Genomic DNA, 23,038 nt, shown 5'->3' with positions numbered 1-23,038 from the left:
AAAACAGGAGGCTTGAGTAATCATGCAGACAATCAGACAGGAGATTTAAGAAAGACAAGGAAGCACAGTGACATACTGGTATGTATTACAAGCACAGGGAATAAACCAAAAACCAAGTGATGAACATATAAATAGAATAAAGGTGTTTCGAAACTACTTGTTTCTGATCTGTCTACTCAATTGCCAAAAATGTGCTCTACTCGGGTCTCCAGTTTTCTGTATCTGGATTATAGACTAGACAGAATGCACAATAATAAATCCTGAAGATTAGAATCTACAGTAATTGGTCACTATTTTTTTTTTTTAAAAAAATGGCTAAGATACTGAAGTACTGAACAAGCCAGTAATCCCAGTATTACAGTATGATTTCTTAAACTGACCTCGGTAGAATAAATTTCTCAGTTAATTTCAAGTAATCACATTATTTCTCAAGGGAATTACAACAACAGACAAGTTATCTGTGCTGCCTTTCTCATATGCTTTATTCACAATGCATTCAGCCCATGATGAGAATGGACAATTAAATGATCTCGAATAATTTTGGTTTTCATCCTGAGAGTATGCTTCGTGCAAGAGTCTGCAAACCTCTTGTGTGTTCAATCCCTCGAAGATGCCATCAGATGCAACCACCAGAAAGACTTCACTTGCATCCAAATGGTGCCATTTAACCTCTGGTTCTGCTATCACCCCATACCTGAAAGAGTTCATTATTAATAACCATTTTTACTATGTTACTTTCTAGTACGAGGAATATAATATAACCATTTATGCATCTCACAGTTAGATAACAAGTCACAAGATACAAAAATTAAATCTATCATACGCTTGAAGAAGTGAATATCAGCTTGCTTGTTAAAGTTTTTAAGGGGTTGTACCAGAAACTGGGTTTCCCAACTTGTCTACATTTACTTCCCTTTTGTGCAGTCACGATATTCACTTACAAAAACAGAAGAGCATACTTGCAGCAGAGTACTGAAACTCTGAGAGCAAGGTTTTTCTTAGTTTCGACAAGGGACACAATGAATCTAAGGTTACCTTCACTCAAGGCATAACTACTGAAAGCAAGTGTGTTGAACATAATTACCTTTTTAAGTACACATCACCAATGGATCGTGATACAGCAAGGATACCATTGACTCTAGGCACTCCCAATAGAGAAACAAACCCTCCAGCAGCTGTAATACGGGCATTTTCGTCATCTCTATCAGGATGATGATCTTCTGTTAGTTCTAGGACCTGTAGACTGGTCATGGAGGTACCTATAATAGTTCAATTACATAAATCATTGGCCACAATTTCTGAACCAGCAGCAATATAAATTATACAGTCCATCAATGTCGACATCATTGAAACCCAAATAGCCAATTACTTTTGCTGTTTGTATCTACAGAGGTTTGTAACATCTCTGAGCATAAAAATGCCTTTGAATCACCAACATTTGCAACCAGCAGTTCATTATCCACGAAAATAGCTATGGTCGCTGTTGTTCCTGATAGCAGATGTTTTCTTAAGGCCACCTGCATTAATGGATGAACAATAAAATTAATTTCACACTCAGGCTTTCACTAAGTTTAATCCGGTTTTTGATGCAAGATGCCAAGATAGAAGAGCAAACTTCAGAAAACGTCAAATCAATGTCGTGAACTGCCAGGAGAACTGCTTCCTGTATAACTTCCATTGTCTTTGATTCATTCATACGCCTGAAATGTAATACAAATTGATCGCTTCAATCTGATGTACAAAGTCATTATGTACCATAAATCAAACTTAAATAGTTAAATGCAACAGAGTTCAAGATTTCAGCATATAGGTGTTATTCAACACCTTTAATTTACAGTGGAATGAGTGAAAGGTTCAAATATTATGAACAACCACATCAAAAAAAAAAAAAAAAAGGAATAACTTCAGGTAAGGTCAATAATATCAACTAGGTTCAGATAAACTCAGATCAGGAAAAGTGTTCAGATGAACGAAAAAAAAAAAAAAAAAAAACAGATAAAAAAAAATGCAATCAGTAAACAAATAAAACAAGCTAACAGGTTAAAATCCAAAGCGTCCTGATATGTCATCTTAGAATTATTGACATGAACCTTCTAAGATGAGTCTCCAAAGATTTAAACTCCGTTTCCAATGGGAAAGCCATATGGTGCCCGTCTTCAAAGAGCTCCATTTCTTTCTGACTTAAAAAACTAATGTGAAGTTGAATATAGTAAGGAAGGAGTTGAGCAGCTAATTCACTGGCTTCTTTTCCGCCATGACCATCAAACACTGCCGCTACACCAATCTTCACATTTTCTGGACCTAAGTTACCTGCGTCAAAGTTTAATCTTATGATTTCTCCTCTATTTGTTTTCTTCTGTTTTTAGCTCCATTACCAACACAAACTTTTTATAATTTTTTAGGTTCAAGGTGATCAAACTGAGCATCATCATAAATAGTCATGCTGATGTCCATATCATAATAGGGAACAAAATGGTAACATCTTTTAGTGCATGCATCAGCTCACACTCATCAGCCCCATGATAATTCCTCGTGATAACAACGAAGGAAAGTAAAACATTCTGTCTCAAGCAAAAGAAGGCAAGTTGGAAGGCATTACATGGTTATGCATAACTTTATTCGAAGTATATATTTCACAATTGGTATCCTGATGAAAAATTATTAAAAAATCATGCATCATTTGGGACTGTTTATTAAAGCAGAAAGAATGACCTTTTGGTATCTATGACATTGTTTAACTATGCACTGTATTCTCAAGACATTTCAATGTATTGGTAAAAAGAAATACAAATGCAAGGGAGGTCAACAAAGAAGAGGCAAACAATGAGCAATTACCAAGAAGATCAATCTGCATATCGAGATCACAGAAAACACGATCCTCTTGGTACTTCCTTCGCCCTTTTAGTGAAGCAAACTGGCATTTAGTTGTATGATTCGGGTTCTTAGGATGAATATACTCAAAGGAACATTCTGGAGATTGAAGAACAGCTGGAGCGCCACCTTCATTGTAAAGTCTCATACAAGAGTCAGACCTTCCATGGCATCCTACTATCACGTTAAAGAGAACTCCAACCAAAATGCACTCAATCTTGAACTTCTCCATCAACAATAACACAGTGAAGCTATCTGCAAAAATCAGGTTTGCTGTTATGATTCCAAAGAACAGCATGGAACTCATCTAATTTTGATCTATTGGGATCAGACTAATTAAACCCTGATATTTTGGTGATTAAACAAGAAATCAAAAATAACAAAGGTAGTGGAAAACACACATGAATTCTAACACGAACGAACGAGGAATTCATCACTACACTATATTACTTAAATTCAAGTAATACACAACATAAGTCAGAAATTCTCAAAATTGGCTATGCAGTAATGCAGACATATACCACAGAGAACAAATAAACTCCTAATTTATATCTGTCAATTCCATTCGACTTACTTCGTATTTTTTTTGAACTTATCTATGAATTAAGTGAAAATAAGTCGAACAAAACAAGACCTAAGACTATATTCAACCTAAATCCTATACCAACAAGATCATGAAACTAAAAAACTTTCCAAGAACCATCCACTAGATATTCAATTATTACTCCAGTCAATTATCTTTCTAAGTCTCCTACATGAACCCACCCCACCCCCCCCCCACCAAAAAAAAAAAAAACAAAACAAAACAAAACAAAACAAAAACAAAAACAAAAAAAAAAAACAAAAAAAAAAAACTGAATTTTCCAAGAATCAACTTTTATAACAATGGGTGCCCTGATGGGCAGTAATCATATTACACACATATATATATGGCCAAGATTAAGCTGTTCTATCTAACTTTGTCAATGAATTTCATATAGAAGTGCTCTGTCCCAACAAAATAATCTATACATGAAAAGTTGTATGAATGAATTCAGGATTCCACAATTGATTGAAAATTGAAGAATAAATGAGCAAGAAATCATAATTAGATCATGGGAAAGGAGTTAGCTTCTGAATACTTACCCGATTTTACACTTTTTTTCATGATCTCCTGATATAATCCTGCAGAACCTTCAACCTTGGACGGTCGAACTTGAGAGGTAAAAGTAAAACTTCTCCTATTCCAAATTCTGGAAAATTGGTTGTGTTTGTATTCATATTCGTATCTGTGTACAATAATACCGTGTCATGTGTCATGTGTCATGTTTATATTTTTTATGTTTCGTGTTAATTCAAATTGTATTACGTAAGTAGTCTTACTACTCAATAACGTTTTACTTAATTTTCCGTACCATAGTAATGAAAAATCACTAGAGTGATGACACATTTTGATTACCACCTTATATTCATCATTAATCAAAATGTGTGCCTTTTCTTGTATTAAAAATATTGCGAATTTCATACAATACTAATGTTATTGGTTTCAGAGGAAAACACGCATACATATAACATGGTCTATTCCAAAGTTAAGGCAACAAAGATCAACATAAATGCAAGTACATAAGTTGTCCCGAACAATTAACAAGGAAAGGCTAAATGATTTTTTAAACAATTTTCTAAGGGGAGCATTTATGTAAACTTTGAAGCTTCATTGGATCACTAAATAACTACTATGGAAATTGTAAACATTAAATTTGAGAAAGATTATGTATCAAAAAGGTCTTAACCTTGCTTAGGAACACAATTTAGGCTTGTAGAATGTCATCTTGAGACATTTTGTGAAATATGTAAATCATTGTAGTAAATCAGTTTGAATATGTTCCTTAATGGAAAGAGTTTCTTAATGGATTGTGTAATAATTGTAATTAGAGTAATTAAGATTAGTGTTGATTAAAATGTTGGGTTTCAACACTTTTTAGGATGCAGCGAATGCATCAATGGTAACAGCCCTTCCAGAAGCTATAAGAATTTCTTCATTTTCTGTTCACTGTAATTAAATACACTACACTGAACATAAAGGTTACAAAACTTGAGGCGAAAAAAAATAATGACACCTCATTCGAATACATATGCTTGGGAATTTACAAGAAATGAACATGCAAATTTCTGTAGAATGATCAGGGCTCATGGGTGTTCACCCTACTATGAAGCTCCAACATCTCTTGATGGTTCGGATCAACAGAAAGAGCAGCTCTGCAATCCCGGAGGGCACCCATGACATCACCAATGTGCTCATGGAATGCTGCTCGTAAGTGCAGCAGGTGGACATCGGCTTTGAATGCTATCGCCCTTGAAAGCTCTTCTATGGCTTCTTTCTCCTTGTGGCTGTCCATCAACACTGTCCCAAAATAACAAAGAAATCAGTATTGGGTGTTACAAGGAGAGATCAATATGACTAGTTGTAGCATCTGATCACCACAGTATGTCCTCAATCCATTATCATCAATTTTGTGCCTCAGTTGAAGGTACTGACTACAGTATTGTTTATTGGAACTTATAAATTTACTACTGTATAACAGATGACGGATCTGAAGGACAACCAGGGAAACTACTAAAGCACAGAGCCACAGACATCTGTACTTCCAAGTTTCAAACAATGAACCACAAAATAGGAAAAGGCAAACCGGAATAAAATAAGCGACAAGCCCCCAACAACACCCTACAGAAACCTTTATTGAGACGCACAATCAGAGGTTTTCCAACCCTTGAGTTCTATTATGCAGAAGTTCAAGAAAAATATACTTTACCTGCAGCTCGATAACGGTATGGATATACTCGAAGTGGATCTAATCGGGTAACCATTTCCAGGTCTGCCTTGGTCAAGTCACGATCACAGTACTCTGACCTCTTTTCGTATGCAGATGCATTGTTCTGCGCCTTTTCAATTAGCTTAGTCATTTCTTCATATGCAGCAGTCTTGTCATTCTTGAGGAAATGAACTCGAGCAAGGCCTTGATGAGCTCTGGTATGACGGATCTTAAGGGCATTAACATAGCAGTCGGCTGCCAAGTCATATTTTCCACAGTCAACATAGACGCTCCCAAGATTGTTCAGAGCCTGTCATGTTTGCATTTTATCAGCACATACTAAACATGGAAAATAATGATTCCACATACTTAAAACAGTCTATTCTGTTAAACTAGGAATTGAGAAACAAAGGGAAGATAATCTACTAATCTAGGAGTAGCTTATGTACAATTCTGGAAGGACCATGAAATAAATACACTCTCTAGCAGTAACTAACTAGCAACAGTGGCTAATTCATAGCAAATTCAATTGCATCAATATTCTCACGGATAAATCCAGTTGTTAGCTCAATCTTATGTACTAATAATATTTCTGGCAAAGATAAAAAGACAAAGATGAGGTAATTAGTCCCGAATAAGCTTAACACCTTTGAAGAACAGAATGACAGCTTTCAATACCTCGAAAAAAACATTTTAGATGAAACCATGGTATCAAAGTGCAATAAGAAAGTAAATTTGAGTGTAAATCTATGCAAAGACCAATTTCGATTACAGTAGTTATTTGTACATGCCTTCCCAGTCAAATTGGAAATTGACAAAAAAAATAAAAAGGGTGATGCCAAGAAACCATACCTGACCTTTTCGCAGCCTATCCGAAGGGCACTTAAGAGCATCCTCAAGAAGTGTAATAACAGCTGAAGAACAAGATGGATCCTGACTAGAGTCAGCCAATGCATAAGCTTTCAAGAAGAAAGCCTCAAATGATCTCTTAAGTTTTATCGACTCTTCTGCCTTGCGAAGCCCTTCCTCACAGTGTCCAGTGTCATACAATATCCAGCCTTCATAAACCAGACGCTCATCTTCACTTGAAGCATGTTGACGAGCCAACTGCAAACTTCTCATGGCTGCTTCAGGACAATTCAACCTGGTTGAGAACAGAATTAGATGCCTATAAAGCAAGCAGCATTCACGTGTGTCCCATAATGTAAATGTGTCCTAGTTTCCAAGTATTTAAAGTAAGGAAAGGCCATGTTTTTAGTTTCCATATCATAAAGCAAGTAATCTACAAATTTTAACTTTTCAATGCTTCAAAACTAGTGCAAATAAATGCCGCTTTAAAAAATCCTACAGCACTGTTAACACGATTATATAAACTGACCAAGACAAAACTAGTGCAAAAAAGCCCTTTAAAGCTGGTCCATAAGATTTAAAGTCAGAATATGATAGAGCATACCTTAGGAGAAGTAATGATTGTCTGAAGTACAGGACACCTTTTGCTGCATCGGATTCAAGCATCTGATAAATTACAGATAAGGATCCAATATCATCTACTGAAGACCACCTGTCATATAACTTCAACCAGCAGTCTGCAGTTGTCCACTTCTCGACGTGCTCACGCACCAACATACGAAGTTTGGTTGCTGCAACACGGCCTTCAAACATTCGATAGCCAGGAGAAAGAGTGAGAATGGCCTGAACATCACAAAAGGCTGCTTCGTAATTCTCTAGCGCTAGATAGAAGCAAAATCTGAGTTCCAAGCATTCTAAAGCTAGTTTAAAACCAAGAACACGATTTATTTCACCAATTGCAGCTTCAGCCTCTTGTCTCCTCATAAAGGTTGCGGCCCGATACATGTATGGATAAGTAAGTGTTGGGTCTAATTCAGTTGCTCTCTCAAGGTCATCCCACCTCTTATCTCCTTCATAATAGAGGGCCCTCTCCTGGTACATCCATCCCAAAGGAGTTGATGATAAAACTAAAGAGTTAAGCTTCTCAAACGCCCAACTTTTCTTGCCCTTATTGTAACTTATTCTAGCCAGACCAGCAATTGAGTACGTGTGGCCTTCTTTAACAGCTTTCTGGAAAAGCTGTTCAGCTTCATCATATTCTTTCCGAAGAAGCCTCACGCAACCTAGCTGATGAAAAGCTATCATTTTTTGTCGATTATCCTTTGCGGATTGCACCAATCGTTCCAAGAATAACACAGATGTGTCAGACCTAGCATCAAGACTCATGGAAACTTCACTTAATAAACAGAAGAGTGAGAATGAGGCTTGTCCAACCACAATAGACAACTGTTCCCTGTTAGCATTGCCTAAAATTTCCACAACCCTATCATCATTTAAACAATCGGGAAGGTCATGTAAAAAAGTTTGCAAACATGAGGCTGCAAGTATTGGAGAATTCTCCTCTATTGCACATTCCAGAAGATCCACTGCATCCTGCCTGGAGGAAACAAGTGATGCAAGTTTTCGATCACATGTACCTTTCAAGCCCTCACAGCAGAATTTGTTAGCAAAAATCAATATCTCTACTAGTAGTTCTGGAGAGACTTCATCTAAACATCCAGCCTTGCTAAATTCACTGATTGCTTCCATACCCTTTGGTGATATATCATTCTCCGAAAAATCAATTTCCTGACAGTATGATTCAGTAAAGCAACCGTTCAACATAGCACGAAATGGAGCTGAAAGACGAGCCATTTTTTGTCTGTCACAATGTACTCTCTCATTCCCAATCCGAAAAACAACAGTCTCAGCACTATCACTCCCACTGATGGACGCATCCTCAGAGGACCGCGAACCACAATCAACTTGAAGTTCAGAAGACACATCAATCGGCCCAGTCTCTCTAGCACATTTACTACAAGAACCAAGCAGATCAAAGATAATCTCCTCTCCTTTCTTCTCATACTTCAACCATGACCCAAATATAATCTTCTCATGAACACTACTAGCCTTAAGCCAAGCAGTCCTAAGACTCCTACGCATCAATTTAACCTCTCCTAGTCCCCTAAACACCTGAAACTGTAGTAAATACAAATTTGACCTCTCATTCTTCGGACACGATTCGAGTTCTTCATGAATTTGAGCTAAAACTTGTACATAATCAAGAGGCTTAAAGTGCGGGACAATAGGTGGTTCAGGAACCTTGATAAGAGATCCACTACAAATACCAAATTACAACTACCAATCAACAAAACATTCAACAATCATCTAAAATAAATTCTAAAAATTCTTTAAAAAATCAAGCAAAACTTAGAAATTGCAACTTACATTGAGGTAGATGCTTGAGCAGCTGCTACCTTAGAAAATTTTCCTCTTTCAACTTGAAGCCATGATTGTGGATTTAGAACATTGAGATAATGTGTTTCTTTACAAGATTCAGAATTAAATAATGTCCTCATAGGACATAGAGCACGGAACAATTCCCAGATCTCCACAATGTTAAACCTTCCTCTTAGCTCTTCAGCCAGAGGAAGAATCTAGACTTTAGGGTTCTTATAAATCACAAATTATTACTACCAAAAAAAGGTGAAATTTTTACAGAAATTCACCAAATTTTGAACTAATATACTCATAAATAGTGAAAAAATTAAAGGGGGGGACTTTTTTTTTTTGACAGAGTTTTACATACACTTTGCTATGAAAATTTACACTTTTATAAGCCCAGAAAACACCAAAAGAATCTCTACCAGAAACCTAAATAAGAACAAATCAAACCAAACCCACTTCAAATAAATTAAAGCCAACCAATTTTTTTTTACCTAATCCAATAAATTGGAGGAGATAAACCCAGAAATCTCTCGATTTGTTGCTGCATAAACAACCCAGAAAATAAAAAATTGGAGCTTAAACAAGAAAAGAGAAGCAACCCCAGAAATTAATTAGCTTGAATTTAGAGAACCCAGTACAGAAAAATGGGGAAATGAGCTTGTAGGCGTGAGATCAAAGTGAGAGAGAGAAAAGAGAATGAGAATCCAAAGGAAGAAATTTCTCACTTTTTTTTATGTTCTCCTTTTTGTTTGTTGGTTGAATTGAAAAAAGTTTTTAGCTTTATTAATTAGAGTGTACTCCGTAATATGTTTGTTTTTCCCTCCTTTATTTATTTCATTTATTTTTTCCTATTGCTCATTTGCTTACTTTACCTTGCTAATTTGATTTCTTCCGTTGGGAAACCCAGAAAAGATTTGCAGTTTACTGTTATGTTTGGTCAGACCTTAGACTTGGGAAACTATGTCATTAAATAAATACACTTAATATATACGAGATTTAATTTTAATTTTAATTTTAATTTTAATGTACTACTGTACCTCAATTTCATTCTCGTATTTATAAGGCAAAAACTAATGAGCGTTCCCGATGCGTTGGATAAGAGAATTAAAAGTGAAAATATTAGAGTAAAATTAACATTAATTACACCGAACGACGCGTGATTTTGTCATGCATTCCTAACTTAATACCATATCAACCAATATATTTATTCCTTATCTAACGCCCCAGAGCGCTCGTTAACAAGATCCATGTAGTTACGTTACTTTAGAAAAATACTGATAGAGTTAAATAAAGAGTTCGATATCAAGGGTTGTATTTAATTGACTAAATTAATTTGCATAAATCTACAAGATACCAAAAAATGAATTTCGTGCTACGTAAAATTTAAGAAAAAGAAGTTCATGCAATTATTAAAACTATGATTAATTAATGCGATTATTATATTTGTCGGGTGAGAAATGCTACGAGCAATAAACGTTTGAGATGTGATGCCGAGGTGTTTGATTAGTGTGAGGTGGGTGAGGGTAAAACGACGACGTTTTTGCATGTGGAACAGCAAGGATTGTGGGCCCCACTCACATAACAAAGATGAAATGGTGTTAGTGGGCCACCTTGACTTTGATGATTCTTGGTTTAACACATAATAATGGCAGATAAAAGAAAAAATAAAAAAATTAATAAAATTAATAAAGTAAATTATTTAATTTAATTAATTATAATGATAATACAGAGTGGAAATTATTCTCACATGTGTATGATTCCCATGGATGAACAAGAAAAGATGGTGATGGGAGTTAGCCGACTGTCATCTTCAATCAATTTCTTATACTCTACATTTTTGTGATGCAAAAGTATTAATGTGAAATTGTTAATTTTTTATTTTAGAGGAAAAATACAAATAGTAGAAACTTTGTTTTGTATGTTCTTGCCTTTGGTGCAACTAATCTTAATTTTATTGTATATCTATGATTTAAGTTATTGATTATGTGATTGTACTTATCTTAATATAGGATAATGGCTACTCTCAATTTGCATACTTTAATTGAGTAGGTTTGATTGGATTGGAATAAGGTTTACTTTAGTGTGTGGGTTTATATTTTTGCTCTTATTGACGTGATCATTATTTTTATTTAGCTTGCCATTGTAGTAGCTTGAAACATTTGTTGATTATTACTATTATTTTGTTTGCAAATAAACTAAGAATCCTTATTAAATCTTCCACCAGTCTCATTTTATTTATTTCATTTGACCTAAATACTTTTACATTTGTTTTACATCAAATGAACTGGGCAATGCTATATTATAATTATATTTGCTCATATATACACGAAATTTTTACTCATTTGCACAAAATTATTCAGCCCATTGCAATAAAGAAGCCCAAAAACATATTTTATTGCAATAAGCTATTTTCATTTGCTCGTTGTACTATATAAGTATTTTTTTTTTTTTTTGCACATTCTTATAACAAGACTCAATTTCCCTCTTTTCTTTTATTCGATTTTTGGATTTATCATACTTAGGGTTTGTTCGCATTTACTGAATTGAACTAAACTGAATAGAGCTAAAATGAATATTTTATGAGAAAAGAAAATTATAAGTTGAACTGAACTGGACTGAACTGATTGGAGTTAAATTGAAATGGAATTAAGCTGAAGTGAACAGACCCTTAGTTTCTCTCTAAATATGATTCATACTATCTCTCTAAATTCATATGACTCTTATTTTATAATTTGTTCACTCTCAAACGCACATAAGATTTATTTCTATGTCTCTTTTTAATTTCAAAATCCATGTACTATTTTTGCATGATGGATGGTAGTTTCAATTTAGGGTTAAAATGTTGTTATTTTTATGCACTTTTTTCTCTTTTTCATTGTTAAATAATCTTCAATATTGCGAGATGTAAAAGTATTGGGTAGAACGGACTCGCGTGAGTCTGATCATAAATAGAAAAATTAAAATATCTAATTCCTGATGAAAATTAACTAATTCCTGACTAAATGATTTTATTCTTGACCAAAAATATCTAATTCCTGATGAAAATTAACTTATTCCTGACTAAAAATATCTAATTCTTAACGAAAATTAACTTAAACCTGACTAACAAAATCTTATTTCTGATTTAAAAAAATACTAAAATTACTTAATATTTTTTACGAATCACTAGAAATATCTGATTACCCACAAAACAAAGAAATGTCTGATTACCCATCAAGTAAGATCCATGTCGGTGATTAACAAGGACCAAATCAAGTACATGGTTCCACCATTAAGAGCACCACAAGCAGCACCAAAGAGAAACGACGCAATGACACTGAGAATATCATTGGTTCTTTCCCTCAAAGAATTGAACCTTAGAGGTAGGAACTCGGGTCTTTCATTGATGGGTTGTTCGGGTTGCTGGGTTTTGTCGATGACGGAAAAGGGCATGAAACGAAGGGGGCGAAGGTGGTGGTGGTGGTCGAGACGGCAGAGATCGGCGAAAATAACGATGAAATGGGTGGGGATGGGTGTGTTCATTATAATCTGGAGTCACGTAAAACGGTGTAACGCAAAACCTTCTCAACTCTATAACAATGATAATAACTCCAAAAATTCAAGTCCCAAATTGAGAGTTTGAAACCAAGGTTTTTTTTTTTTTTTTTTTTTTAAAAATGTACTGGTAGTGGAGGTTTATTTTTCATTTGCTTTATTTAAACCGGGCTTGTCTCTTAAAAGAGGCTAAGTCACTGGGCCCATAGACTGGTCAGCAGAACGCACACAACCCAACAAAATCATTAAGTGCATGAACAAAAAGCCCAACCATTAATATAGCCGTTAGAGGCTTTTTTCAAACGGTGGTTTTGTGCCGTTGGAGAAATTTTGTTCATCTTAAACTTATAGGGGGGCCTCAAGGGTCAAGGCCCTCAACGGCTCAAACTATTTGACTAATGGTATACAAATGTTAGTCAATTACTTATTAAATTATAGTAAATTGATAAAGCATACTCATACATATGTATGCTATCACAAGTCAATTTCACAACTAAATAAAGTATCACTATCACCACATCTAGTTAAACAAATCACAACTATTTATTGTGTATGCAGCTTTAATATGAAGTACATTAATATATATTTGCTAATATAATTAAGTGTAATGATATACACACGGAAAGTTACACAATAACGTATACTCTAATACAATATATCATGAAGTGTACTCCATATAAAAAAGAAATACTTGTATTAAGTTTTATTAATCTTACTTAAAATACATACATAATTTTATATCGGCTATTTTACCAAGCCTATGTTGATATAAACTGATACGAAGAGATGAGAAATTGAGAAGTGTTTCTATTCTCTCCTCCCATCTTATAACTACACCCTCTTTAATTCTTTATTTATGTTAAACTACATGCATACATAAAATGAAAACAACAACATTAAATAAACATGCACGTAATTAAATTACGTACACACATCCTTTTAGCTTATTCATGAGTAACGTAACGTTTCTTGATAAATTTGTGAGTATTCATCAAACGTAGTATTTAATGGAAGGACTGTATTTTTCAATTTGATCCCAATACCTTGACCAAAGCATCACACCTCCATACTTGGGAGATTTCTTAATAACAGGAAGCACTTGTGACTTTAGTACATCTACCGGAATAAACCCGGTATCGGCGGCTTTAGGGGATGCAGGCAACCCTAAGAACACATTTCTTGCTTTGATTGATGTCCAATAATTCCATGTCTTAAAGAAGTTTTTCTTATTCCAAGCAGTGTACTCACATGAAGGATTGTTAAAGAATCGAACCCAAACGTAGTCGAAAAGGCCCGTGTTTAGGGCAGCATCTAGATGCTTGTCTGGGATGAGGCATTGAGGAGCTGCACTTAGGTACACCTTTCTTGGAGATTTTGTGTTGTAGGCAGCCAAATAACGCGCCAATAGGTCATAATATCTGCATCAATACAAACTATATTTTAGAAATAAAGAACTAAAGGGGTAAAGGTAATATGTTTTTTTTTTGGTGTTCCACCCGGTTCACCCTTTGGGCTAATCCGGATTCGGGGATCAATTCTGGGTGGTTAGGTTCCAGTCCCCTCCCGATTGTTGTTGCGGGGGATCGAACACGAGTCCTCCCTACCAAGTGTAGTCCCAATCACCACTACACCAACAACCAATTGGTAGTAAAGGTAATATGTATTATTTGATTTTTTTTTTTTTTTTTTTTTTTTTTTTTTTTTGGTGTTTAGTGAGCCACAAAGAAAGGGTGATGAGAATCGATTCTAGGTTTCCGAGAATCAGGAGGGAAGCTCTAATCACTTTAGCTATCCCTCACTTTCTATTTATGGTGTATGTAATAGATTGAATAAATTATTTAGTTGTAATAAAAAAAAACAAGAAAAAGTTTTAATAAGTCGTAATTGATTCAATTTAGAATAAAAAAAAAGTTATAAGTTACTGTGATTCTTACTTTGTTGATCCGCTTTGAATATAAAAGTCGATCCCATCAAGCACAGCATTATCAAATGGTCGTGTACCAGAGTAGCCTCCCAAGAAATTGTTCCACAAATAATTTGCTAGGTCTTTAGCTTCAATTGGAGAGTTCAAGGTGTAATCCGCGCCATTACCACCTATTGAGAGTAAAACCTTAACCCCAATCGATTGACAATACTTTATTTCGTTACCTAGGAATCTGCAACCACCTGATGATGGATTGCAGTGTGTAGCAAGATCTAGCATAGGAGTTCTTCCTTTGCCAAACTTACTAAGAAAGGCTATGTTAACATGTGAATATAACTTGGACGAGCATGCTTGGCTGAGAGTACTCTCACGACCTTGGCCCCAATAGATCGGAATGCTACCCCCATAGGCGGCATCAATCGCTAGGACTAGGACAAGGAAAGAAACAAACAGGACTTTTGTAGTCATTTTGTGTATGTGATTTTTTTAGTAAGAGATATATGTGTATATTTTTGTGTCTTGGTACATTTTAAGCTCAATAAGCGATCATATTTATAGAGTTCAAGAATTATGATCGATTCATGGCTTTGTACATAGTCTAAGCAAGACACATTATATTAAACAACGTGCAATTATAGCTTGTAATAATAAAACACACGGCTTCATGTTGTAAATTTTAGTACTTGTGTATGTACATAGATTGAGAAAGGCCAGTTTATGAAATCTATTGCTCAAGTTCAACGGAATTTAGAGGATATTTCAATACCATGCATTTTCAAAATACAGCAAATTAAACTGGTTGTGATTGTTAAACTATTCATGTCTTTCCGAAATTTGAATTCAATAATCAATGGCTATTGGCTAGTAGCCATTGATTAGCTAGGCGCCTAGGCTATAAACTGAGGAATAATTTTTTGATAATACTAAGCTAGTAGCTATTACAGCTTATTTAAATACCAAATATACAGTATATATTTAGCTGTAGTAATCTACTTTATTTGATCTTTATGTTTACTGTGTTTAAAAAGGAGATGATTGTGTTGTACGTGTTGGGCCAGTTATAACAAGAGTTTTTTACCTTGCATAATTAGGTTTTAATAAAGTAGTAAAGATGACATTAGATCGTGTTGAGATATACTACGTGTATAAGAGCAGGGTTTTGTTGGCTATACCTAACGACTTAGGTCAGTTCTCATTGACTGAACTCAACTAAATTGAACTTATTATAGCTGAACTGAACTGAACTGAACTGAATATTCTATAAAAGAAGAAAATTAGGAGCTAAACTGAACTGAACCGAACTAAACTTATTAGAGCTGAATTGAACTAAACTAAACTGAAAATAAATATATGAGAAAAGACCCTTACTAGCTTAATTAATACATACTCCCAGAGTCCCAGGCTCCCACCAAAGTAAGTTGAAAAGATTAAATTTAATGTGTAGGGGCATAGATTTGATAATGTAAAGTTGTAATCTTGCACTTGTAATAAACTAGTCGTAGGATCGCGGAGTATTATTTTGAAAGGGTAGTTGACTTCATATTGAATACTCTGCATGAATTTGCATTGAAAAGATTCACATATGTTTTGTCAAAAAAAAAAGATTCACATACGGAGTACTTAAGCCCACAGGGTTCAGTTGCATTATGATTCCACTTTGACGTGCAAGTTTTCTTTATAACTGACAATATTAAAGAACTTGAGGTCTAAAGAACTTAAAGATCAAAAGGTATAACAAAAAACCCTATTGATTTGATGTAAAACATTTTCAATGAAATTGTGAAATGCATATTTTCAAGCGGTGTCAAAACCAAGAAACACTAACATTAAACAAAGATCAAAATCTCAACCTCCTTTGGTTTCCATGTTCTCCTTCTTCCTTTATTTACTCAGCTAATCTTATTGTTAGGACTGTCATCTTCCAATTCTAAGACATTCTACAACTGAATTAACTTTTCAAGTAGCAGAAATTCTTTTTGATTCTTTAGAAAAATGAACGTGTTTCCCCCAAACGTGTTTCCCCCTATTCTAAGATAAAGGCATAAAGCAAGGAATTTCGAGTATTTATATATACCTGCATTAGTTCCTCCGTTCTACAACGATGTTCTTGTTTGGAATCTTTGATTTTTTATTTTTTTTTTTAAAAAAATGTTCTAAATTTCTCTTAATCTATAAGAACAAATGTAGCTTAGTCATGTGGGATCTAGTTTGATTCGTCTTAGTGAGTAGATTAATTAACAGGAACCTCATTCTGAAACGGAGGGTGTATTAAACAAAAAAAAATTTCAATTAGGTATTTACTTAGGTAGCGGTTAATGGTAATGGTGGTTGTAAGACCGGTAACGTTTGGACATCATTAAACATAGTCCCTCCTCATTTTTTAAATGCATCACTTGCATTTATATGGAGTTTTAGGAGTGTTTATATGCTCTAAGCCTCTAATTTTATATTGTGTAAGTGGGATAAGTGATGATTAATTTATTTTGATAATAATACATTGCAGATCATAAAAGAGAAAGTATGTGTAGACACCCATTTGTGTCTCCCCAAAACCAAACCTAGTGATGAGTACCTTTCACGTCGAATCATAATCGAATGAAGTGAAAGTGTGGAAAGTTTAGTGTTGCCGAAAGTTTTAATTTCTTTTCTCTTCTCTCTGTTTTTTGAAAACCTATTTAAAGAAAACAGTCAATCCAGTTTGGTTGGTCCATGACATGGGTCCAATAATGGTGTAGTTGTATAGGGTTTGAAAAGAGCTTTCCAACGATATATTATAAGCCCAATTCCGATGAATATTGAGGAAGTTATGGCCAAATTACTGAACTAGGCCCGGTTTGAGCCTTATATGCGGCCCAATGATCTAGAGGAGGGCCTAACATGGATTTATCATTCCTAATGCAATTAGGAATGATTTTAGTCTTCTAGATTCTTCTAGAAGGTTCTTTTCATTCCTAATTCAATTAGCATTGATAAATTGACTTTTGTTGACTTTTTAGAGTTTTAATTAGAATCAAAGAACATTTTTGAGGAAAATACGATTTTATCCTCCTATACGGCAATTTCTATCTGATTTTAGAAAATGCGTCAAAAAAGGGATTAGCGCCTAACGCCAGACATTAGCGTCTGGCACTAAGCCTGGCGCCTGGCGCTAATCAATTTTTATCCGCGTCAGAATTTTGTTTTGATGTTTTATCTTTTTGGTTGATTTTCTTTATAAATAGCGTTCTAAAAACTCCGTTTTAAATCATCAATTCTCATCAATTCTTATTCTTTCTAATTCACCAACTCTCATCAGATTTTCTTGATTACTCTCTCTCTCTCTCTCTCTTTTCTAAACTAGCCTTCTCTCAAATATAAAAATTCCGCATTCATTAGACTTAGATACACCTAGCATAATTCGAAGTTGCCTTCGCCCTAGACGTGAAAGGTTTAATTTCCGAGGGTTTGGTCCCAAATCTTTATTTCAATTATTTAATTTAATTTTGTTTTATTATTTTCCTTGAAGTTACTAACGTGTGTATTTTGTTATTAGAAAGAGGTACGAGGCATCCAAGTAAGTGCTTTGATTGATTAATTGATATTTTGATATATAAATCATGTTTAGGTTATTATTTTGATTCCTAGTATCATGTTTAGGATAATTTCTAATATTAAGTATGATTAAAAGAATGCTTCCTAGTATCAAGTTTAGGGTAACTTTAATATCAAATATGATAATTATGATTTCTGCAATGCCTTTTATTTTCTTCCTAATATTCATGTTAGTACTTAGTATCATGTTAGGGTTAAAGCTTTGATTTTTATTGCTTAGTGACATGCTAGGGTTTGTTATTAATCTTGTTAGTATCATGCCTAGGATCTTGCTATTATGCTTTAGCATGATTATTTTTATAATTATTATGATTAATTATGATGATTATTATTATTATTAATTTATTATGTTGCTTGATTTTTATTATTTATTGCTTGATCACGCCTTTTATTGCATTATTAAAGGGAGTTTGTACTTGTAATCACGATTAATAAGATAATTGATAATCTTGTTTAGGGTTAATTTGATTATAATTCAAGTGATCGCCAATAATAGTTTATTTGTGCATTAAATTCAACCAATATAGATAAACAGGTTTAGGGTTAATCCTATTGATTGTATGTTAGTCAGAAAGCGCACATGAATACGATCAGTATAAAGTAGAGGCCTATTATTAGGGAAGGTTCAATCTCTTTTAGGTTGGATTTATACCTTCATCCCCGAACCCTATTTGGTTCAAGACCTTATTGGAGTTGACGATCTCTTGGATTGTTAAGGGGTGTAACCTTCACCTCGTGAACGGTTTACAAGTTCCTAAAAAAAACTTGTTGGCGACTCTTTTGCTCTATCTTCTTTCCCTTTGGACACCACCGTACTTTAGTGTATGATCACAGTGGGGTTCAAGCTAGGGGTTAATGCTTGAAATATTCCCTACAGTATGTGAAATTGTGAGTCTTTTAATCATTAAAGTAGGAAACATGAAAAATAGAGAAATGATAAAATATTTTGTACTCGTATGTAGAGTTGTTAATTCGGGTAAACGGGTCGGGTAAGAGTGGGCGGGTCAACTCTTGACCCGTGTCAATTTAGATTAATTCCATAAGCTATGCGGGTCGGGTTTGGGTTGGGTCATGCTTGAGTTGGGTCACGTCAGGTCATACTTCTTATCAGGTTTGGGTCAGGTTTAGGTCGGGTTAATAACAGGTCGGTTTACATTCGGATCGGGTGAACAATAGGTCGGGTTTAATTTGGGTTTTCACGAGTTAAAACGGGTTAGGGTAATTCTCGGGTTCGATTCGGGTTCGGTTTAAGTCAATAATTTGCGGGTTAGAATCAGGTCGGGTCATTCTCGGGTTTGAGGAGGGTTCGGTTCAAGTCAATAATTTGCGGATTATAATCAGGTTGGGTCATTTTCAAGTCGGATCATTCTCGGGTTCAAGTCAGGTTTGGTTCAAGTCAATAATTTGCGGGTTATAATCAGGTTGGGTCATTTCCAAGTCGGATCATTCTCGGATTCAAGTCGGGTTATGTTCAAGTCAATAATTTGCAGGTTACAATAATCAGGTCGGGTCATTTCCAAGTCAGGTCATCATATTCGGGTTCAACTAACTATAAATAGATAATTATCATTTTTATCAAGCTAATTATTTTCTTTGACTATAATATATATGACAATATATTAGGGAACTATAGTTTATAATTTAGGAAGATAATTATCTCCTTTGACCATACAACAAATATATACTATATTTAACTCTTAAATTTGAGGATGATGCTCAGCTCCTTTCTTTTGTTGGCCTGGACCGACTTGGTCTCCCAAGATAAAATTCTTTGATCAACAATATATCATAATGTGGTCTAATTTGCATTTAAGGAGATTTGAAATCGGGTCAGGAACAAATTGGGTTGAATTTAGGTCGGGTCAATAACAAGTCGTGTTAATTTCGAGTCGGGTTAGTAACAGATCGGGTTGAATTTTGGGTTGGGTAAATAATAGGTATGGTAAAATTCGGGTCGGGTCAATAACAAGTCAGGTTAATTTGGGTCAGGTCAATAACAAGTCGGGTTGATTTCGGGTTGGGTTTGTAACAGGTTGGGTTAAATTCGGGTCGGATTGAATTCAAGTCAGGTTAGTAACAAGTCGGGTTTTGACGGGTTAAAACGGGTTTGAGTCAATTTCGATTCAAGTCGGGTTTGTTGCAAGTTAATTAAATTGACCGATGTAAACCGGTAAATCGGTGCAAGTTGTAAACCGGTAAATGGTCGTTTAAAAGCAAATTGAATAGTTCCACACACCCAATTGGACTTCCAGAGGGTATTAGGGACCATGGCAAACATTTCGGCAATTTTTATTTCCGGGCGAAAAAAAAAGTCAAAAAATTCCAAAAATGAAGACTAATATCTACACTTTTTTGACAGATTTTGGAGGTTTTGGGACCCGGTGTCGAAAATTCTTGAAATTCTATGGGATAAATCTCGGGGTCATATAATGTCATTTGGAACCACTTATATATGATCATTATTTGTTGCCATAAATGTTCGTGGTAGGCTTGAATTAATGAAATCGGTGCAAGTTGTAAACTGGTAAATTGGTCGTTTAAAGGCAAATTGGATATTTCCACCCACCCAATTGAACTCCCGGAGGATATTAGGGACCATGGTAAACATTTCGGCAATTTTTATTTCGGGCGAAAAAATCAAAAACTTTTAAAATTAAAGGATAATATCAACGCTTTTTGTGAAATTTTGGAGGTTTCGAGGCCCAGTGTAGAAAAGTAATAATATTTTAGGGTATAGTGTCATTTTGAACCATATATGATCATTATATGTTGTCATAAATGTTCGTAGTAGGCTTGAGTTAATGAAATTTGCGCAAGTTGTAAACCGGTAATTAAATTGGTTGTTTAAAGGCAAATTAGATGGTTTCACCAACCAAATTGGACTCCCGAAGGATATTAGGGACCATGGTAAACATTTCGGCAATTTATATTTTCGGGGGAAAAAAAGTCAAAAAATTCTAAAATTGAAGACTAATATCTACGCTTTTTTAGAAATTTTGGAGGTTTTAGGGTCAGTGTCGAAAAGTCTTGAAATTTTAGGGGATACATCTTGGGGTCATATAATGCTGTTTGGAACCATATATGATCACTATTTGTTGTCATAAATGTTCGTGGTAGACTTGAGTTAATGAAATCGATCCATGTTGTAAACCGGTAAATTGGTCGTTAAAGGCAAATTGGATGGTTCCACCCACCCAATGGGAATCCCGGACGATATTAGGGATCATGGTAAAAAAATTGGCAATTTTTATTTGCGAGCGAAAAAAGGTCAAAAATTTCAAAATTGAAAGCTTAATATCCACGCTTTTTGAGAAATTTTTGAGGATTCGGGGCCTGGTGTAGAAAAGTCTTGAAATTCTAGAGTATACATCTCGAAGTCATTTAATGTCGTTTGGAACCATATATGATCATTGTTTGTTGTCACAAATGTTCGTGGTAGGCTTGAGTTAATGAAATCGGTGCAAGTTATTAACCGATAAATAGGCCGTTTAAAGGCAAATTAAATTAGATGGTTCCACCTAGGGCTGTACATAGTTTGGTCTGGACCGTAACCAAACCAGACCAAACCGTATTTTAGCGGTTTGGTTTGGTTTACGGTTTATAAAATTACGGTTTGGTCTCGATTTTTTTGTAAATATGGTTTATGGTTTGGTTTGGTTTTGCAAAAATTATAAATCAAACCAAACCGTATTTTAATATTTATATGATTTTTCAATAATTTTTTTTTATATTATATAAAAAAAATTAAAGAATAAATAAAAAACCATGAAAAATAGATAAAAACTATACCGTCAATACTCTATAATTAATGACTATAATGTAGTACTCATATGAATATCTTTTATTGTTATGTATTATTTTTATTATGTGTTAGCACTTGATATTTTTATTGTAACTTTGTAGTACAATTTAATCCGTTTGGGCTACTTATTTAAACATTATTATAAATTAGTGAAGTATTATTTGACAATTTTTGGGAAAAAAATATCATCTCATCATAAACCACAAACCAAACCGCACCAAACCGTATTATTACGGTTTGGTTTGGTTTCAATACTAATATGGTTTGGTTTGGTTTGAAAAATTTACCAAACCGTATTTTGCGGTTTGGTTTGGTTTGGACTCAAACCGCACCAAACCAAACCATGTTCACCCCTAGTTCCACCCACCCAATTGGACTCACGAATGGTATTAGGGACCATGGTAAACATTTCAGCAATTATTATTTCCGGGCGAAAAAAAAGTCTAAAAATTCCAAAATTAAAGGCTAATATCCACGTTTTGTGAGAAATTTTTTAGGTTTCAGGGCCCGATATCGAAAATCCTTGAGATTATTTGGAATATATCTCGGGGTCATATAATGTCGTTTGGAACCATATATGATCACTAGTTGTTGTCATAAATGTTCGTGGTTGGCTTGAGTTAATGAAATCGATGCAAATTGTAAACCGGTAAATTGGGTGTTTAAAGGCAAATTGGATGGTTCCACCCACCCAATTGGACTACCGAAAGGTATTAGGGACCACAGTAAACATTTCGGCAATTTTTATTTCCGGACGATAAAAAGTTAAAAAATTCCAAAATTGAAGTCTAATATCCACGCTTTTTGAGAAATTTTGGAGGTTTCCGATTCCAGTGTCGAAAAGTCTTGAAATTTTATGGAATACATTTTGGGGTCATATAATGTCATTTAGATCCATATATGATGATTATTTGTTGTCATATACGTGGTAGACTTGAGTTAATGAAATCGGTGCAAGTTGTAAACCGGTAAATCGGCTGTTTAAAGGCAAATTGGATGGTTCCACCCATCCAGATGTACTCCCGAAAGATATTAGGGTCCATTTTAAAAATTACGGAAATTTTTTTCGGGCGAATAAAAGAAAAAAAAAATTCCAAAGTTGAAGTCTAATATCCACGCATTTTGTTAAATTTTAGAGGTTTCGGGTCCTGGTGTCGAAAAGTCTTGAAATTCTATGGGATACATCTCGGGGTCATATAATGTAGTTTGGAACCATATATGATCATTATTTGTTGTCATAAATGTTCTTGG

At 34.6% G+C, this 23,038-nt stretch overlaps 3 protein-coding genes across 4 annotated transcripts; all 3 read right to left on the bottom strand.

The window, feature by feature from the left end:
- Positions 1 to 101: 101 nt before the first annotated feature.
- On the bottom strand, positions 102 to 4,133 carry LOC145590881 (putative protein phosphatase 2C 51). The gene is made up of 7 exons (XM_081647275.1): positions 3,997 to 4,133; positions 2,836 to 3,126; positions 2,091 to 2,310; positions 1,616 to 1,700; positions 1,370 to 1,517; positions 1,085 to 1,259; positions 102 to 694 (listed from the first exon to the last, which is right to left on the bottom strand). The coding sequence occupies exons 1-7, from the start codon at positions 4,016 to 4,018 to the stop codon at positions 409 to 411; spliced, it is 1,227 nt and encodes a 408-aa protein (XP_081503401.1). The 5' UTR covers positions 4,019 to 4,133; the 3' UTR covers positions 102 to 408.
- A 730-nt stretch (positions 4,134 to 4,863) lies between these two features.
- On the bottom strand, positions 4,864 to 9,882 carry LOC145604076 (ETO1-like protein 1). Of its 2 annotated transcripts, XM_081660024.1 has the most exons (5): positions 8,937 to 9,880; positions 7,114 to 8,826; positions 6,513 to 6,804; positions 5,661 to 5,970; positions 4,864 to 5,251 (listed from the first exon to the last, which is right to left on the bottom strand). In XM_081660024.1, exons 1-5 carry the CDS (start codon positions 9,065 to 9,067, stop codon positions 5,031 to 5,033), a joined length of 2,667 nt encoding a protein of 888 aa, XP_081516150.1. In that variant the 5' UTR covers positions 9,068 to 9,880; the 3' UTR covers positions 4,864 to 5,030. The 2 variants fall into 2 exon arrangements, with proteins under 2 accessions (XP_081516150.1, XP_081516153.1); XM_081660027.1 differs by lacking the exon at positions 4,864 to 5,251 and having other exon boundaries at positions 5,789 to 5,970; positions 6,518 to 6,804; positions 8,937 to 9,882.
- A 3,579-nt stretch (positions 9,883 to 13,461) lies between these two features.
- LOC145577933 (hevamine-A-like) lies at positions 13,462 to 14,901 on the bottom strand. The gene is made up of 2 exons (XM_081635351.1): positions 14,405 to 14,901; positions 13,462 to 13,888 (listed from the first exon to the last, which is right to left on the bottom strand). The coding sequence occupies exons 1-2, from the start codon at positions 14,860 to 14,862 to the stop codon at positions 13,462 to 13,464; spliced, it is 885 nt and encodes a 294-aa protein (XP_081491477.1). The 5' UTR covers positions 14,863 to 14,901.
- Between the last annotated feature and the right edge of the window lie 8,137 nt (positions 14,902 to 23,038).

Source organism: Chenopodium album, chromosome 2 (assembly GCF_948465745.1).
Source record: "Chenopodium album chromosome 2, dcCheAlbu1.1, whole genome shotgun sequence".
Lineage (NCBI taxonomy): Eukaryota > Viridiplantae > Streptophyta > Magnoliopsida > Caryophyllales > Amaranthaceae > Chenopodium > Chenopodium album.
This window is presented reverse-complemented; position numbering and strand designations above follow the sequence as displayed.

What these genes read in the sequence shown, in the direction of transcription:
- LOC145577933 (XM_081635351.1), bottom strand. Translation starts at nt 14,862, where the DNA reads ATGACTACAAAAGTCCTGTTTGTTTCTTTCCTTGTCCTAGTCCTAGCG. An exon ending in ATTCAAAGCGGATCAACAAA is followed by an intron (nt 13,889 to 14,404) that starts GTAAGAATCACA and finishes GTATTGATGCAG; the next exon opens with ATATTATGACCTATTGGCGC.
- LOC145590881 (XM_081647275.1), bottom strand. Translation starts at nt 4,018, where the DNA reads ATGAAAAAAAGTGTAAAATCGG. An exon ending in GAAAAAAAGTGTAAAATCGG is followed by an intron (nt 3,127 to 3,996) that starts GTAAGTATTCAG and finishes TGATTTTTGCAG; the next exon opens with ATAGCTTCACTGTGTTATTG. An exon ending in GGTGATGTGTACTTAAAAAG is followed by an intron (nt 695 to 1,084) that starts GTAATTATGTTC and finishes GAACTCTTTCAG; the next exon opens with GTATGGGGTGATAGCAGAAC.
- LOC145604076 (XM_081660024.1), bottom strand. Translation starts at nt 9,067, where the DNA reads ATGAGGACATTATTTAATTCTGAATCTTGTAAAGAAACACATTATCTC. An exon ending in CAATCATTACTTCTCCTAAG is followed by an intron (nt 6,805 to 7,113) that starts GTATGCTCTATC and finishes GTTCTCAACCAG; the next exon opens with GTTGAATTGTCCTGAAGCAG. An exon ending in ATACCGTTATCGAGCTGCAG is followed by an intron (nt 5,252 to 5,660) that starts GTAAAGTATATT and finishes ATTTTGGGACAG; the next exon opens with TGTTGATGGACAGCCACAAG.